Below are 16235 nucleotides of genomic sequence, written 5' to 3' on the forward strand. Positions count from 1 at the left end.
TTGATCCTCAAACTGGATCTAGATTTGGCCTTGAAACAAGTTTAAGACTTGAGGAATTAAGAAAATATGAAGCCACAGCACATACTCCACTCATGAATTCCTGATTAAAGGGCATAGCTGAAAGCACAGACATGCAACTTCACATCTGACTGGAAATACACAGCCAAGCAAGCATCTGGCTCTTCAAAAAGCTGGTCTCAGAAGTGGGCATATGAAAGGCAACAATCTTATCTACATTATTGACTTCCACCTCACTTTATGGACAAGAAGGGGAAAAGTATCTGAAAATTTTGCCAAGTGGGGAGAGTCAGAAAGAGAAATATTATAAGATATACTACAGAACAAACAAACTCCCACATCACAAAGGAACAACTGTCAAAAGCTGCATTGTCAGTTTATGCCACTGAATTTTCTCACTAGGATTTTGCTGACCTAAGAAGCAGGATTCACCCATTGTTCAGCTCCTGGCCGCCTTCTGACCTGGGCAAGATATCCAAGCAGTACTGCAGATTACATCATTTTGCAACTCATATATCACAAAAGTGCTTTGAGAATCCTTATGATGAATGTTGCATCGAAGACACCAATTGACTATACGTTACTTTTACATACTATAACTTCTGGAACAAATCACACAAAAAAAATTGCAGGATAACTGTCATTGACTATATGACTACTATGTCATAGAAAATAATATTCTCTATTAGAAAAATGAGAATATTCAGCAGCAGCCAGGTTACGATCCTCAAGTCTCAAGTTGCCCTTTGTTATTCTGTGCTATTTCCAGAATCCACATACCATATAATTTCTGAAAGCCACGAAAATAAAAAAAACGGAGGTGCACAACCACGAGGACTTTGCACTATAGCTTATAACTAGCAATGGACACTCAATTTATACAAGTATTCCCATTTGACTGAATAGTACAGCAGTGTCTTTCTTGGTGGTTGATCCTCATAGGAAGCTGACAGTTGCAGAATCTGAAGTATGTTTCCAAAATCTACCAAAGTGCCATCACTATAAGCTAGCTAATCACAGCTGACATTTGAAACAAAACTAATCTGAGGCACAAAGAATATAATGCTTTTTAAACATAAAACAACAATACAGCAATTAATGAAATATTGCTGAAATTCTGAACTGGACACTAATGTTCACACTGAGATGACTGAAAATGCTATCCACATATGGTGCAAATCTTTTAGCATTTTAGTCAGACTATATAATAAGGAAAGGAATAAAGTCCCATCAGCTCATCATTTCATTATTTCATTGTCACAATGATTCATGCAGTTGTTTTTTTTTTAAAGTAACTAAACTAAGTTAGTTTATACTAACTTACCATATTCCAAGGATTACAGCAAGCTCTTCTGCACACAAATCAGGTATCTGGTACTGATCAGCATCTGCTAATTTTATCTCATTAAGCACTGTGTCATCATTTAAATCACAATTCTGTTGGAAGAGAAAAAATATTTTAAAATAGATAAAAACAGTTACAGAGAAATTTATGCCTTCAAAATATGAAAAAGATAGATTTGTTTGAAAAAGGATAATACTACCATTACAGAAAGAGAGAGGGGAAAGTAATCTACCAACCAGAATTATGATAGAATAACTAAATAATGAAGCCACTACAAGGAAGTATCATCCAACACACTTTTGCTACAAATATACTGATTCTCATGCAGAAAGAACAGCATTCAGAGCAACTCTAAGGTTACCTAATATTGATTTTCTATTTAAACAAGGGCTGAAGGCAGTTTTCCTTCTCGAACTGTTGCTTATAGAATTATCAACAATTTCATCCTCTATTACATGTATACACAGACAAACTGAAACAGATTATTGTTATGGTCATTAATTCAGGCTCTCAGGCTAGCAACCATGGACCTCTGGGAATCTAAGAATTTCTTTTTAAGTATCAGCAAAGCCCAAGTACATAAAGCATACCTTCTGCCAGTACAGGTATACACCTTACACAGAAGATTTTTTTCTTTTTAAAAGGAGTTTGATATTAAAAAAACACAGCCTGAAAAATCTTCACCAAGCCAGCACCTCCAGATACTTTATACTGGCAAAGGCAAGAAGGGGTATTCTGAAAACGTTTGCTCCTGCACAAGTAGTTATGAATTTCCATAAAACTTCCTCTGGAACACACTTTTTATTTAAAGAGTATTTAATTTAACTTTTACAAAAAAGTATGCTACCTGAAGTTCATTGTCTGTCACCTAACTTTAAAGGAGAAAGTAATAAAATCTATGGCTGAAAAGTGTAAATTACTATGTTCATAGGATTTGTATTTGCTTGGAAACAACGAAAGATTCCTTTGGCTGCAAGCAAAGACGGGGTAGCTGTAATACTGTTTCTCTTGAAAAACAAAAAATACAAAAAAAAAAAACCAAAACCACCAAACAAAACAATTGGTCCTGAAATCAATTATCATACTACTGTTTTTTAGTTACCAGTAGTAGTTTTTAGAATCTATTAAAAACAGACAATGGATTTATACTAACAGTCTTCCAAATTTCCTATTAATTTCCCTTCAGTGTCCTAATAGTAGCTGCTTCTCATTCATATCTTCCATTGGCAAGCTCAAAATGAATGTCCACGGAAGAACAAAGAGCAAACAGGAATGCTTTGAAGTGGGTTATCTGCATTCATCACCAGTATTTTATCACTATATAAAGGAAACTAAACTGTGATTTGACAGAGAATGTGAAGAAAATAAGCTTATTTTATTTAAGAGGTAAAGAAGATATTAGCAGTCTTGCATATTGATTACCATAATTTTCTTCTCTTACTACATTAGCATATATAAGGATTATCTACCACTTCCAGACAAAAACTGTTTTAGAACTAGTATAATGATACCACTTCATTAGGTGCAACGTAAGTTACAATTTAATTTACATGGCAATCAGTTAAAAATTTCCACCTTCACATCTACATAATGTTTAAAATCTAACCAGTACAAACAGCACTAATTGCTTTAGCTTCATCAGAATATCAATTCCCTGAATTTTAGTGCAATTGTATGCCAGAGTTTTAAGCATGATTTCCATTCCTAGATTTAAAAAAGTTCCTAATTCCTCCAAAACATAAAAACAGCTCTGAATTTTTTAAAACTAATCAAACTATTTTAACATGCCACTTCTTATTAAGAGTCCTTATGCATCACCTCAAGCCTGAGGCTTTCCTTTCGGAGAAACTGACCTGGGAGCAAAGTTTTGGATTCACAATCTCAAATACTTATTTTCAAATGCAAATAGTTTTCCTTCCAGTGCCATCTGAAATAACATAATTGCTGAGCACCAGAGGGAAGCACAAAGCCTTTGACCTGAAATCAGTCCAGCTACCAGTCCAACAATTGGACACATTATTATTTTGATTCTATTTTAATGGAATTAAATTACTTGCCACTTAATAGCAAAATAACTTTTTTGATCTTCCTACAAAAAAGAGTAGGGCAAGAACTTTAGGACCACAGAAGTAAGCACTGCAAAACAGGAGTTGAAAATTAGGTGTGACCAGTCTCAAGTTGGCCTTTTTCCAAACTGTCAGAGTTATAATTCTCTTACAAATTTTTCCACTCATCCAGGACAAATCCTATCTTGAGACAAGTAGAGTATTTTCCTTTATCTGCAAATGGCACATGTAAAATAAGAACACTGGAGAGATTTGGAAGAAAATTTCCCTATTACAATTTTGCAGCATGATCACAGGTATTTTAGCTTTCCATATGTATACGTTAATTCTCTGGAGGTTCTCAGCACCTGAGAAGACTTGGTTTCTATGCATTTGCCATGAACAGTCTTTTAAAAGAATATAACAAGCATCCTCCCTAAAGTTAAGAGGGGATGCCAGGATGATCTTGGTCGGTTTTGGCAGAAGGCAAATAGCATTACCTCCAATTTTAGCTAAAAGAACTTCAAGATATAGTCAAGGTCGACAAATTTGAGATCAGACTCAGCAAAAGAAATGCTAGGATTCACTGTTTAAGTTAATTACACTACACTGACAAATTATATTAATAAGTTGTGCTTTGATACTTTAATTGGTAATTCAGTGCACACATGAATTGAAGAATCTACTTAGGCAAAACTGGTCTAATACCTGTGACAAAACCTTCACAAGACAATGAAGTGCCTGAACTTGAAATACCTCAGGTTTTCCTCAAATCAGCACACAGTTCCAACACAAGATGCAGAAATAAAAGGCTGTAATTTTTCTTCCCCCAGAAATAGGCTGTGGGAACAAAAAGCCCAACTTTTTTTTAATGGGGAGCCTGACTAACCTATGACAGAATTATATGCCACAGCACTCAGACTTGCACAAAACTCAACTCCCTCCCTGCAGCCAAAACCTCTCAACTCGTTTCCAGCACCATGTTTTTGCTTTTCCAAAAGAGTGGATATCCTTACTTTCTCTAGCATTATTTTCAAGCTACATTCAGTAAAATTTTAGTAGATAACATAGCATAACTAATTTTTAAAGGTTCCAAATACCCCAGTTTTCTTTCTCAAACTCTCTGTTAAACTTGCTTCAGAAGCTCTGTGTTCACTAAAAGGACACAGTACTCGATTAGCAAAACATTTCATTCTTGGTTATATCTACAGCCTAAAACAGTGTTGTCACTTTTATTGAAATGATGTAATTATTTTATTCCAAATTAAGTCCCTATTAGAAGTAGACTACAAAGGCAAATTCTTCAGAGAAAGTGGCAACTGGAAAAAAACAGTCATAAAATACCCCAGTTAGGGATTCTGAGAACAATGTATCCTCTCATTGAGTTCTAGGTAAGTTGTACCTGAAGTCAACAATTGAGTTAGTCATTCACCAAGCAGCCTCCCCTGAGCTCTCACTATCCTATAATGGGTTGCTATATATAGTTCTGTCATAAGTGTAAGTTGTTACATATGTGTAATCAACCTCTTTCCATTAAATCAAATGCCACACTAAGGACATACTAATGGACAAACAAAAAAAAATCTAGGATAGTCTCCTAACATATTTATGTACTCAGTTTAGAAGTATTGTCAACTTTTTTTGCTTAAGAGCCCCACTTGACCTGGAAGTCTAGCAAGGTACTTTTTTTAATAAAGTCTTTCCAATTAGAAGTATAAACTTTGGACCATAATGCCTCAATTTATCTCTGACTTCTTTAAAGAGGTGAAATAACTTTAAACGTCCTTATGAAGGAAAACTGCCATCCTAAAACAATTCAGTGGTTCTTGAGCAATTTATAATTGAAGTCATCATACATACCCTTAAGATCAGGAGGACTGAGTCACATAATTCATGCCATAGGAATAACTAGACCAATTTCCCATCTCTGCACTGTAACTGAATACATCTGTCAGCCCATAGGGATCTATGCATTTCTGTGATGCCTTGCAGGTTATTTTGAAAATCTGCCTCTCACCTGTTTTCCTAGTTCCATCATTCTTAGTCACTAAAAATTAATTCATAAACTGTAGAGGACCATATTTTCAAACATGCTTTTAGTTGAGTAGCCACATCTGTCTTGCAGATGTTCATATGTTGTTTTACCCCATGTCCTTTAATATTAGGCAAATTACTGCCCAACAGCTTTTCCACAAACTTTCAGAAATCCCAAGTAAGTTTCTCCTAAACGTGACACTCTTTTTTCCCTTGCAGACACCCAAGAAAAGCTTCAGAACATTTTAAGAAATTAAAGCAATTCTTCTCAGATACATACTATTGTTAAGCTTTCTAGAGGTGTTGGAGCAGGACTTAGTTCACTGTGAGGAAGGATGAATTCATCTGTTCTTTGGACATCCAAAATAAGCTGTGCAACATATTTCTCTTGAAACCGTGTTCTCTTCCCCAGAGCACCTACAGAAAGTATGTTTACATTAATGAACACTAAAAATGTTATCAGTAATCTGATAATATATGAGAAAGTTGCTCACAAAAAAAACCCAAACAAAAGATAGAAATACACCGAGAATTAACCTATGAAATTTAGCAGTGGTTTAACTCTGCTTGATCTCTTTCAGCGAACTACATGTGTTCTCAGTGCTAGCGAAGACATACAAAGAAATACGTTACAAACATGCAAACACAGCTATATAGCTCTTGCAAAGCTGCTTTTTAGTTAAATTCCTCATAACCTAGCATATTGAAAGCTCACAGTCATCAAGTTTCATCAGTTCCGTGCTTATTCCCAAGCAGTAAACCAAAAACAATTTTTCAGTTTTTCCATTTGATTGCTAAAAGTTCATGACTACATGGAGACATTTAGGCAAATGAAAATCCCATCATATCTTTCAGGCCACCATTTGAAATATTTCAAATCTTCATTTGAAGACTTAGGTCTTTGAAGAAGGATCACAGACACGACATTACCATAATATGGCAGAGAAGATACTATGAAAGTAATATTAGGAGTGAGTGGAACAGTGAACCAATGAAGGCTGTATAACGAATTAATCAATATTCAGAATGCACAATGTAAATTCTTGTATGTTGTTTCTTTAGTTCTTTACTAGACTCTATGACAATTTTTATTAGTTTTTAGGGAAGCATTTGATATTTATAGCAAATTGTAAAGAAAAACATGTCTGTTCTTCCTCTGTTAGCAACTTGTTTGTGAAATGCAATCAGAGAAATCAAAAAATAAGTTCAGGACAGTAACTTAAAATAACAGAATTTTAACCAGAGCCAAAATGGAGCTAAAAATTACTCTCTAAAATTTGTTTATTATTACTGTGATAAAATGCTCAGAGAGTGTGAACTGTGAAAGTCAAATAACAGAAATGGAGGAATGATGCTAATCCACTGCTGCTTTTGCAGAACTAATTTAGATTAAGTAAAGTTTGTATTTTGATTATAATTTTGAAAAACTTTCAGTATATGAAATCTATGAGGTGAAGATGATTGACTGCTCATGTCACAATGTCCTGAAGATGAGGCCATCGTCTGTAAGAATCACTTGGCAGAGGCACTGAAATAGCAATCACCCACTTTTCTTACTGAAAGTGAAAAGAGACTAGTAAAGAACCCAGAAATTAAACTGATTTCTCCTTTTCTGCCAATTACCGCTTTTACTGGGAAAGCCCTGTATTAAGACTTTATGAAGAAATGAAAAAGGTTCTAAAAATATCATCTTAAAATCTGCAGAGAAGAGACACACAGAGAGAAATACTGGGTAATGATTCATACTAATTTCACACAGTAGCACTCAATATTCAATTTTAATATTGCTTGAAAATCACTATGCTGTAATTAATTTCCTATCATGTTTACTGCCTAAACAGCCAAATAAAACACTTGCAAAGTTATTCTGGTTACCAATAAAATTGTTTGCTACCACCTAGAAATTTTGATTTGTTTATGCACTGATATGCATACATCTTCCATCCCATTTTTTTAAGCTAAGAATTCCTTGCTATTACAGGGACAAAACACTATTTTTACTATTTTTCTATCATGTGTTTAAGCTGAGGAAAAAATTGGATTCGTTTATACCACCAAATATGGCAGTGTTGAAAGGCAGGTTGGATAAGGCCTTGAGCAACCTGGTATAGTGGGAGGTGTCCCTGCCCATGGCAGTAGGGTTGGGACTAGATGATGTTCAAGGTCCCTTCCAATTGTGAATATTCAATGATTCTATGATATATTCTCACAAAAGAGAAGGAATCTACACAGAAACTTTACTTTCTGTTCCATACTAAAAGTTCCCAGAGATGTATTACTGGTCATGAAAACAATAAGCAGACAACATGCAGCTCTCAGAGTTCAGCATCATTAATCCTCCAGATCTGTTATCATAAATTTATTTGGATTACTACCCTTCAATTCATTAAATTTATATGCAAGAAGGATCACAGTGTTCTCTTATACTGGAAATTGTTTTATGGAGTTATTTATTTTATGGAGTTATTTATATCATTGTGAGGGATATAAGGATGCTTTTTAATAAATGATGAATACAGCATATATTTGCATTACTGGGACTTAAAAAAAAAGTACACAAACCAAGTATGATTTATTCACATATTTCTAAAATAACTTTGGAAAATACTGTTCCTGAAATCTCTGCTTAAGAACAATGTGTTTCCATGCTGTAATAAAATATTCAACTAGTAAGGATTACAGCCATTAATGCATATAAACCTCTTAAAACCCTTTCCTAAAAAGGAAATTTCTTCCAAAAGCCTTAAAAATGTCTTTGCTAGAGATTGAATTTTTACATTAAAGCAAAGTCTTTTCGGATGATGTAACATTCCTCCCATTTAGCCCAAACATGCATGTCAAATGAATTTGTCTAGAATGCCAACAATTCCCACATGCTCAGTTCAATTCATTTGCCTTCAGGTTAGAAATCCCTCATAACTATTCTAATAGATTTATGAAGATAAACCACAGACCATTTAGGAGTTTCACAACATTTTTCCAAGATACTATATCACCACAATCTTTCTCTAGGACTAGCATAACCTCTTGGTAAAGTAATCAAAAATATAAATAATTCCACTGCATCCAATCTTTTTTTTTCTCCTTCAAGAGTTTTTTTCTAAATTAGATTTAAGGAAACTATTAATCCAAAATCTAAAGATGTCCTTTAAAGGAAAAAAAAAATCCAACATGTAAGCTGAGGAATAGCAGCGAATAGCCCCCTGTCTCTTTGACCTCACTTGTTATCAGTTCATTACATTTTTATAGCTTGAGTATCATCATAGGTACTGATGTTTTTAATAAAAAACAAGAAAATGTTTGGTTAATTTTAAAGAAAACTACTTTATAATACCAAGTTGGTAGTACATGCCACACACGGAACACATGACACGCACAGCTCATTTTGTGTACAGGAAAAAAGGGTAGAATTAACTGAAATGTTTAGAATTCCTTCAGATATATGTAAATTACTCACATGTTTTAAGTAGATACCACTGAATATAATCAATTCATAGTTATGCCAAAACATTATGCCAGAAGATTTTCATTGTGGATCTTTCAAAGTAAACCACAAAATTTGTTTGGCTTTGTGTTTCCCTGGGGGTTTTTTGTTTGTTTCTGTGTGTGTTTGGGGTTTGTTTGGTTGGTTTTTTGTTGGCTCGGTTTTTTAATTAAAATATTAGAACTGACTCAGGGTATAAGCAGGGTTAGCTGTGTCTCCAACCTAGACATGATGGAACAACTAGCCTTGTGACATACAGTGATGAAATGGGTAAGGAAGCTGCAAGTTTCAGTTCCTTAGTGCTTTCCACTAATAAGTCTATAGAAAAAAACTATATAAAGATTTTTTGCATTTCTACTCAGGCACAACTATAAGTTCTCACACAGAAAAGGTGCATATTTTATATATTTTGATTAGCTAGCAGGATCAGCTAGACCAAAAAATCTCATATCTATACATGTAATTTCAAGTGAAGTTGCAAGTGCAGCAATCTGATATGCCCAACTCCAAAGAATAGGTTCTGAAAACATGATTATAAAGTCTCCATAGTAATTGAATCCTTGTGATTTCTGTTCATCAGAAATCTGATTTCTTTGGTTATTTCCTGTGATAACAACAGTCCTGGAAGACTTCTCCAAACAATGAGAACAAAAAATATTCATCATGACACCAACAGAGACAACTAGACTTAGATTTTGACATGAAACACTAGAATGAAGGATCATGATACCACAACTGCTCAGACACTCATTTAGGGATGATATTGTAACTAGATGTCGTATTTCTCTTCCAAGCAATGCTAGTTCTTAGAATACAAATAAGACCTTCCTGATAAACATCATGCTTTTTCAAAATGCAGTTACTTTTTTACTTGGATATGTAAAAAAACCCCAACAACAAGCCATCCTCATAGCAACCATCCAGACTGTACAAGCAAAACTTACCTGTGAGGTTTATCTGCAGTTTTGTTATGTCTTTAGCCATATTGAAACATTGTTTAGCTTTTTTATACTCATAGTAAAACAAAAATGTATAGGCACACTCAAGATGGAACTGAACTGCTAAGTGCCAGCTTTCACCACTTGTGAACAAAGCTTCTGCTTCTGTCACTGCAAGTTAAGAAAAAGAAGAGATCAGGATGCAGTCCAGAAGAATGATATTTTAAAAATACATTTAAAGTATCATGAGAGAAAGTCTGTTGTTTTTTACATCTTCACACATTTAAAAATCACTGACAGTGTGTAAAAGATATGTATGGTTTAAAGCATTTTTCAAGTTTTATCATCTAAGGATTACTACCAGAATAACGAAAAGTTCGGTCTTTGCTTATATTTTACAGCAAAGCTGAATTGTAAATACCACTTCTGCAGAAAATAAGCAACTATAATTGTATTGGACCTGCTAAAGAACATAAGAACTCAGAATACAAAATACTGAGGTAATACCCACCTCCTTAAGCAGTAGGCTTCAAACGTGAAAGTTTGAACAGGAGACTGAGCATTGAAAGAGGGCTTACGACTCTACACATTTTCTGTTTGGGTGTTTTTGTTTGTGTGTGGAGTTTTTGTTTGTTTGTTTTTAATAATTACTGATTTGCTGAGTGTTAAAGCTCATGTTTTCACTCTGAATGGGAGAAAATACCTTTGTAAACTGATGTGAAGTCTTTAGGAAAGACGACGTTTTTTCATCTGGAATAAAAGCACTTGTATTTCTAGTCTATTTAAGTTCTATCAAAATATAGTAAGTGACAAGGGAATATTTCCATGTAGTACAATATAGACCATTAAGTTGAAAAAAATTCATGTCAATTATTCTTAAATGGAAGTGGGTTTTTTGATTTGTGCTTTATTTCTGTATTTTGTGAAAATATTTAGATAAGAATTCCATAAAAGCTCACAGTATCACAGTACTTAAAAAGACTGGTATCCAATTCTAACATTGATGCTGTGTTACTTAATGGATGCTTAATTTTTCAAACAAGCTTTATTAATGCTAGCAAAATGTCTTACAATATGAAAAAAATAATATTATCAAGGATTTTTTAAACATTTGTTTCTGACTTTTGAATTTAGAGATTGGCAGTCAGCTCTAGACTGAAGAGATTGTATTGTTTAAACCCCGTAGACTTTTTAGTACTTGTTAATCCTCAAAATCTTTCAATTAATATAAAAAGCCATTCAGTCTGAACATAGTTTTTACACAGCTTTTTTAATTCAGCAAATAAGAGTTTGCATGGGTAAATCCTCACTAGTAACAACTTTCTCAAAGACTGGATTTAAAGACTCCATTTAAAGAACACAAATTAGTAATTTAAAGATATTACTCCAATGGTTTTCAACTAAAGCAGGATAAGGAATGCAGCAGGTTACGACTTAATCCTTAGAAAACCCACAAGAGATTACAACTATTTTAAAACAAAGTATGTGCAATTTTATCACTTTTACCACAAAGTCTGTTTCAAACACATTACCTCAATACTGAAGAAGTTAGTCAAAAGTCAGCCTCACATTTAAGCAATGTGAGATTTTAATGCTTTTGTCCATATTTATCATTAAATATATATATTTTTTAAAAAATAATAATGCCCACAGGTCTATAAAATATCCACCTTTCTAACAGATCTTTGGGTTTTGTACAAAAAGAGTGGGAAAAAATTTTAAAAAAAAATCAGTAAATAACTTGGGTTATCTGCCACTTTTACATGCTTTTCACACTCTATGCATACACAATGACACTGATGGTTTCCCAAAGGACAAAAATCCTATTTACATGAGGAAAAAAGAAAAAGGAGTTTTCAATGAGGTATTATTAGAAGCATGTGAAGATGCACTGAGGGTTTTAAACAAATGCAAACAGATTTGCATTGACTCTTCAGCATGGTTTGAGCCATGAAGTCCTGAAGGGCTGTTGTCAGTGCAAGAAAACCTACAAGATAGTGAATGTGCACATGCAGGTACATGTGGAAACATAAAAATGCAACTTTCAAATTGAATTATGTTGATTTTATTTCAAAGGAAAAAATAAGATTATAGTCTATAATCATACAGTACTACTTGATTTTCCATAGTCAACAAGTTCCAGTGATATAAATACAAAATTACTTGTGCTAAAGCCATATACAGTGCTACAGTGAACTCAAGTGATAGACTGGGAAGTAGTCTTACCACTAGTTATTTAAGTACAATTTACTTACAATGCTTGATAAGTTTAGGCAGTTGAGACTTCAAGGACCTTGGGGAAAAGCTTCACATCATGACTAGTATTGATGTAGCAGCACAGAAGCACTGATGTCCCAAACTTAAGACATCCTTCTGGCACGCCATACTGTGTATGGCTCAGGGCCAAATGGATGGGAAACTGCGCTGAGTCCCATTGGGTTTGCATAACAGTTGCTTCAGAACAGCAGGGAATCATTACATTTGTCTTCTCTTCAGGTGATGATATTGACCTCACACTTGGGAAAAATGTATTTTAAATAGAAAAGATAATTTCTCCTAAATTTGAAGGTCTTTTTCTCTAGCAACTCAGACAAAGTTTTCTTGAGAAGCCAATGCAGAACAAGCAAGTGGGTTATTCATGGCCTAATCAAAGACTATTTAGAAGGTTTATTAAGTATTTATTCTATGGAATATGAAGGTACTTGTTTGAAATACCAGATGGTTTCAATTAGAAAATAAACAAACTGTCAGAGGCAGCAGGCAGCAAAAGAAACTCCCTACAGATTTAGGTGTATTTTACAACATTTTCTCTGAAAACCATATCCAAGAATCTCAAAACAGGTCACTTTTAGTAGACATCTTGGTAGTTATCTAGTATTTGTGCACATGCAGCAGCATCCTCTACATGGATCAGGGTTGTGCAAACTACGGTATCTCTACCCAGTATCATTTAGACTGTGAATTTTAATTAATTCTTTGATTACTCCTCTTTCAGTTTTGTTCCAATTATTTAGGTATTTCAAAGAAGAAATAACAGTCACATAAATGTGTTACAGATTTCTCTGTTAGACTTTTCATCCACTTAACAGAACCTGAAAGTGTTTTCACGTGCTCTGCATTCTCCAAAGTTAACACAGTAAAACTGCTCTATCAAACAAGAATTGGGCTACTGGAATAGAACTGCAAAACCACTGGCATCTAAGTATCTTTGATGCAGGACAACTACGGAACACACACTCGGTACAACAAAATATCTAGAAATGAGCAGAAAGTTATTGACACTTTTTAAGCTCTTTAAAAAAATATTATAAACTTATCTCCTTAGCCTTCTTTACCTGAATAAAGTACACCAGCACCAGTTATTCCATAATATAAAATGCATAGAAATTTTTTGGTATTTGGAGTATATCCGTTCTAGAAGTACTATACAACCTAACACATAAATATTTAAGCCTTACCACATTAAAACTAAGCAACAACAATTTGTCTCAAGAAGGTTAGCTTTTACCATCAAACTAAATAAAATAACAAAATTTTAAAGTTACAGGCTAAGAAGACTTTTACTTCAATTGCAACAAAAACCTTCTGTTCCAATCCTTTTAGCATCTAGTCAAAGCATTAGGTCAGTTGTTTCTTCACTGTAGAAGACCCAATAACATCCTCTGCTCAATTTCACTACTCTACTAACATCCTTGTTGCTTATTTGGAAATTCTTCAAGGACCAAAACCCACTTCATATTTCACATATAATTTGCGTGGCCTGAATCTATATATAGTTCAGATCAAAAAAGCTCCATTAAGATGCGGTAAGAGAGGGGAGAGTTAAGACATTAGCCTTCTTTTTCAAAGTAAAACATACATGATAACTCATCTCTAAATGCAATGGCAAACTTCTGAAATGTAACTGGTTGTAAATTTCAGGTTTGCGAATCAAAAGACAAATTTTTATTTAACTACCTGTGAGGGGCAAATGTACATAAAAATTTGCCTCTTTTTTCCATTTTTACCAGTTGCTGTAGCATCCCTCTGGATGGCACCCCTTCTCTCCAGCAAGTCAACCATACCACATAGCTTGGTGTCGTTGGCAAACTTGCTGAGGGTGTCCCTGATCCCACTGTCCCTGTCGCTGACAGAGATGTTAAGCAGCCCCAGTCCCAGTATTGACCTGAGGACTCATGACTGGTCTCCAGTTGGAAATTGAGGCCTTGACCTCAACTCTGAGTGTGACCATCCAGTCAGTTCCTAATCCACCAAGCTGTCCACCCATCAAATCCACATCTCTTCAGTTTAGAGACAAGGCTGTTGTGCACAACAATTCAAATGCTTTGCACAAGTTCAGGCAGGTGATGTCAGTTGTTCTTCCCTCATCCACTACCACTGTAACCCCATCCCAGAAGGCCACCAAACTTGTCAGGCATGATTTGCCCTTAGTGAAGAAGCCACGTTGGCTGTCACCAATCACCTCCTTATTTTCCATTTGTCTTAGTTTAGCTTCCAGGAGGATCTGCTCTGTGATCCTGCCTGGCACAGAGATGAGACTGACCGGTCTGTAGTTCCCTGGACTTCCTTATTTCCTTTTTTAAAACTGAGAGTTATATTACCCTTTTCCAATTAGTGGGAACTTCACCAGACTATCACAACTTCTCAAATATGATAGATAGTGGCTTCTATCCACTTACATCCACACGTCCTGAGAGAACTGGTGGAGAATCTTGTCAGGTCCCATGGACTTGTGTATCTTAACATATATATACACTGCATAATTCAATATATATCAATATACAATCAATATTATATATATGATGCAATTTAGTTTTAATGTTGTCTATTTTCTCTACATATAATTCAGGAAGGTAACAAATCTCAAAACTTAAGTGAGTACAGAGAAAATAGAAAAAAGGAAGTTTATCACCACCGTGAAGATTCAAAAGAACAGTTCCTTTTTAAACTCCAAGAAGCTCAATTAGATAAGAAATGAAACCTGTACAGAATGGCTTTAAGTGACCTTGTGATAAGTTAATAGTGCTAAACACAGAGGAAGAAAACCTTTGTCTACAATCGCATATTCTTATTTTCATCTTAGAGGCTGAAAAATAGTATGTGCCATAAAAGTCCATGTCAATTTAAGTTAATCCTATTCCCTCTCTACTCATTGCAGTTATATGTGTCTGATAAGCATCATGTTGTGAGAGTTAGGCCTACAAATTCCCCTCACTTGTGATAGCTTAAAAGTGATGCTGCAAGCCAACAAACGAACTAATTAGAAATATACCTTGTTTTATACAGGTCTGGGCAAGAGTAAATAGCTCAGGTGATCTCTCCTCTAACAACTGCTGGTGAATATTCACACATCTTAGAGTCCACCAAGATAAGGTCTGAAAGAAAAAACAGATATTTCAAGCTAACAACTAGTACAGATCATAAAAAAAAAAAAGCGGTTTTAAGATACAGATTTTGTAGTCTATTCAAGTCTAGTTTCTAAAAAATATAAACCTGTCCAAAATAGCTTTTTTATATAAAAAGCGAGCACTGACCTAGCATAAAGATGAACTTATGCAGGCAGCTCTACAGTACTCCAAGAGTTTGGTGGGTTTTCCCCTCTGTTAATTTCTCTAACTGCTCTTTGAACCCTGCAAATCTTTAGTACCACCACCTGGTAAGAAACACTGTGAACAGCAGATAAAAGAAATACTTGTGTGCACTTATTTTGGAGCAGCCGCTTGCTACTTTGATTTCATACCTCCTAATTCCTGCAACAGAAGATGACTAAAATAAAACTAAACCCCAAAACCCAGCTGTTTCTCACTTATCTTCTTTTGTGTCACATAGATGCATTTTAATAGACAGCCATGATCTCACTCTTCAGCAATCTTTCTGGCCTGAAGAACCCTAAACTATTTAATTACTGTTTGTAGGTAAATCATTCAGTATTTCTGATTATCCAGTGTTTCCCTTCTGTGTTCTGTTTAACCTTTTTTTATTTCTTCAGGTGGGGGTATAAAGAAGACCAAGAAAGTCAGAATAGGACCAGAATTGCTCATGAGAACACCTTACAATCACAGTCAAAAGTACTAACGTTTTTATGTGGAACTTTAGAAGGGCAAATACCTTACTGAACTAAGTAATCATTCTATAGGAGGCAGAGCTGAATCACAACTCAGGAAATACCTGATTTTAGAAAGCTATGTACACAAAGCATAAGTTCCCCAGAGCCTCTTATCCCTCTCTCTAGTTGCAACAGGTGAAAAAGCATAGAAAAGATAATTTTAATATTCTAGTCTCAAAACTATATTTATGATTACAATCTGTGAAGGTAGAGCACACTTCTACAAAGGCTTTAATGATTACTATTTATTCTGCTACCCATCATG

The 16235-nt window shown here is 34.7% G+C and overlaps 1 protein-coding gene across 1 annotated transcript in view; it reads right to left on the bottom strand.

Moving 5' to 3' along the window:
• Positions 1–16235, bottom strand: part of TTC27 (tetratricopeptide repeat domain 27) — a 123447-nt gene that overhangs the window by 90347 nt on the left and 16865 nt on the right. Inside the window, exons 5-8 of the mRNA XM_027641652.1 lie at positions 15137–15239; positions 9871–10035; positions 5723–5859; positions 1343–1455 (exon numbers count right to left, since the gene is read on the bottom strand). Coding sequence (XP_027497453.1) covers positions 1343–1455; positions 5723–5859; positions 9871–10035; positions 15137–15239 — 518 coding nt within the window. The remainder of the gene's footprint in view (positions 1–1342; positions 1456–5722; positions 5860–9870; positions 10036–15136; positions 15240–16235) is intronic.

The sequence above is a fragment of the Corapipo altera genome, unplaced genomic scaffold (genome assembly GCF_003945725.1).
Source record: "Corapipo altera isolate COAL_440 unplaced genomic scaffold, ASM394572v1 48b, whole genome shotgun sequence".
Classification (NCBI taxonomy): Eukaryota; Metazoa; Chordata; class Aves; order Passeriformes; family Pipridae; genus Corapipo; species Corapipo altera.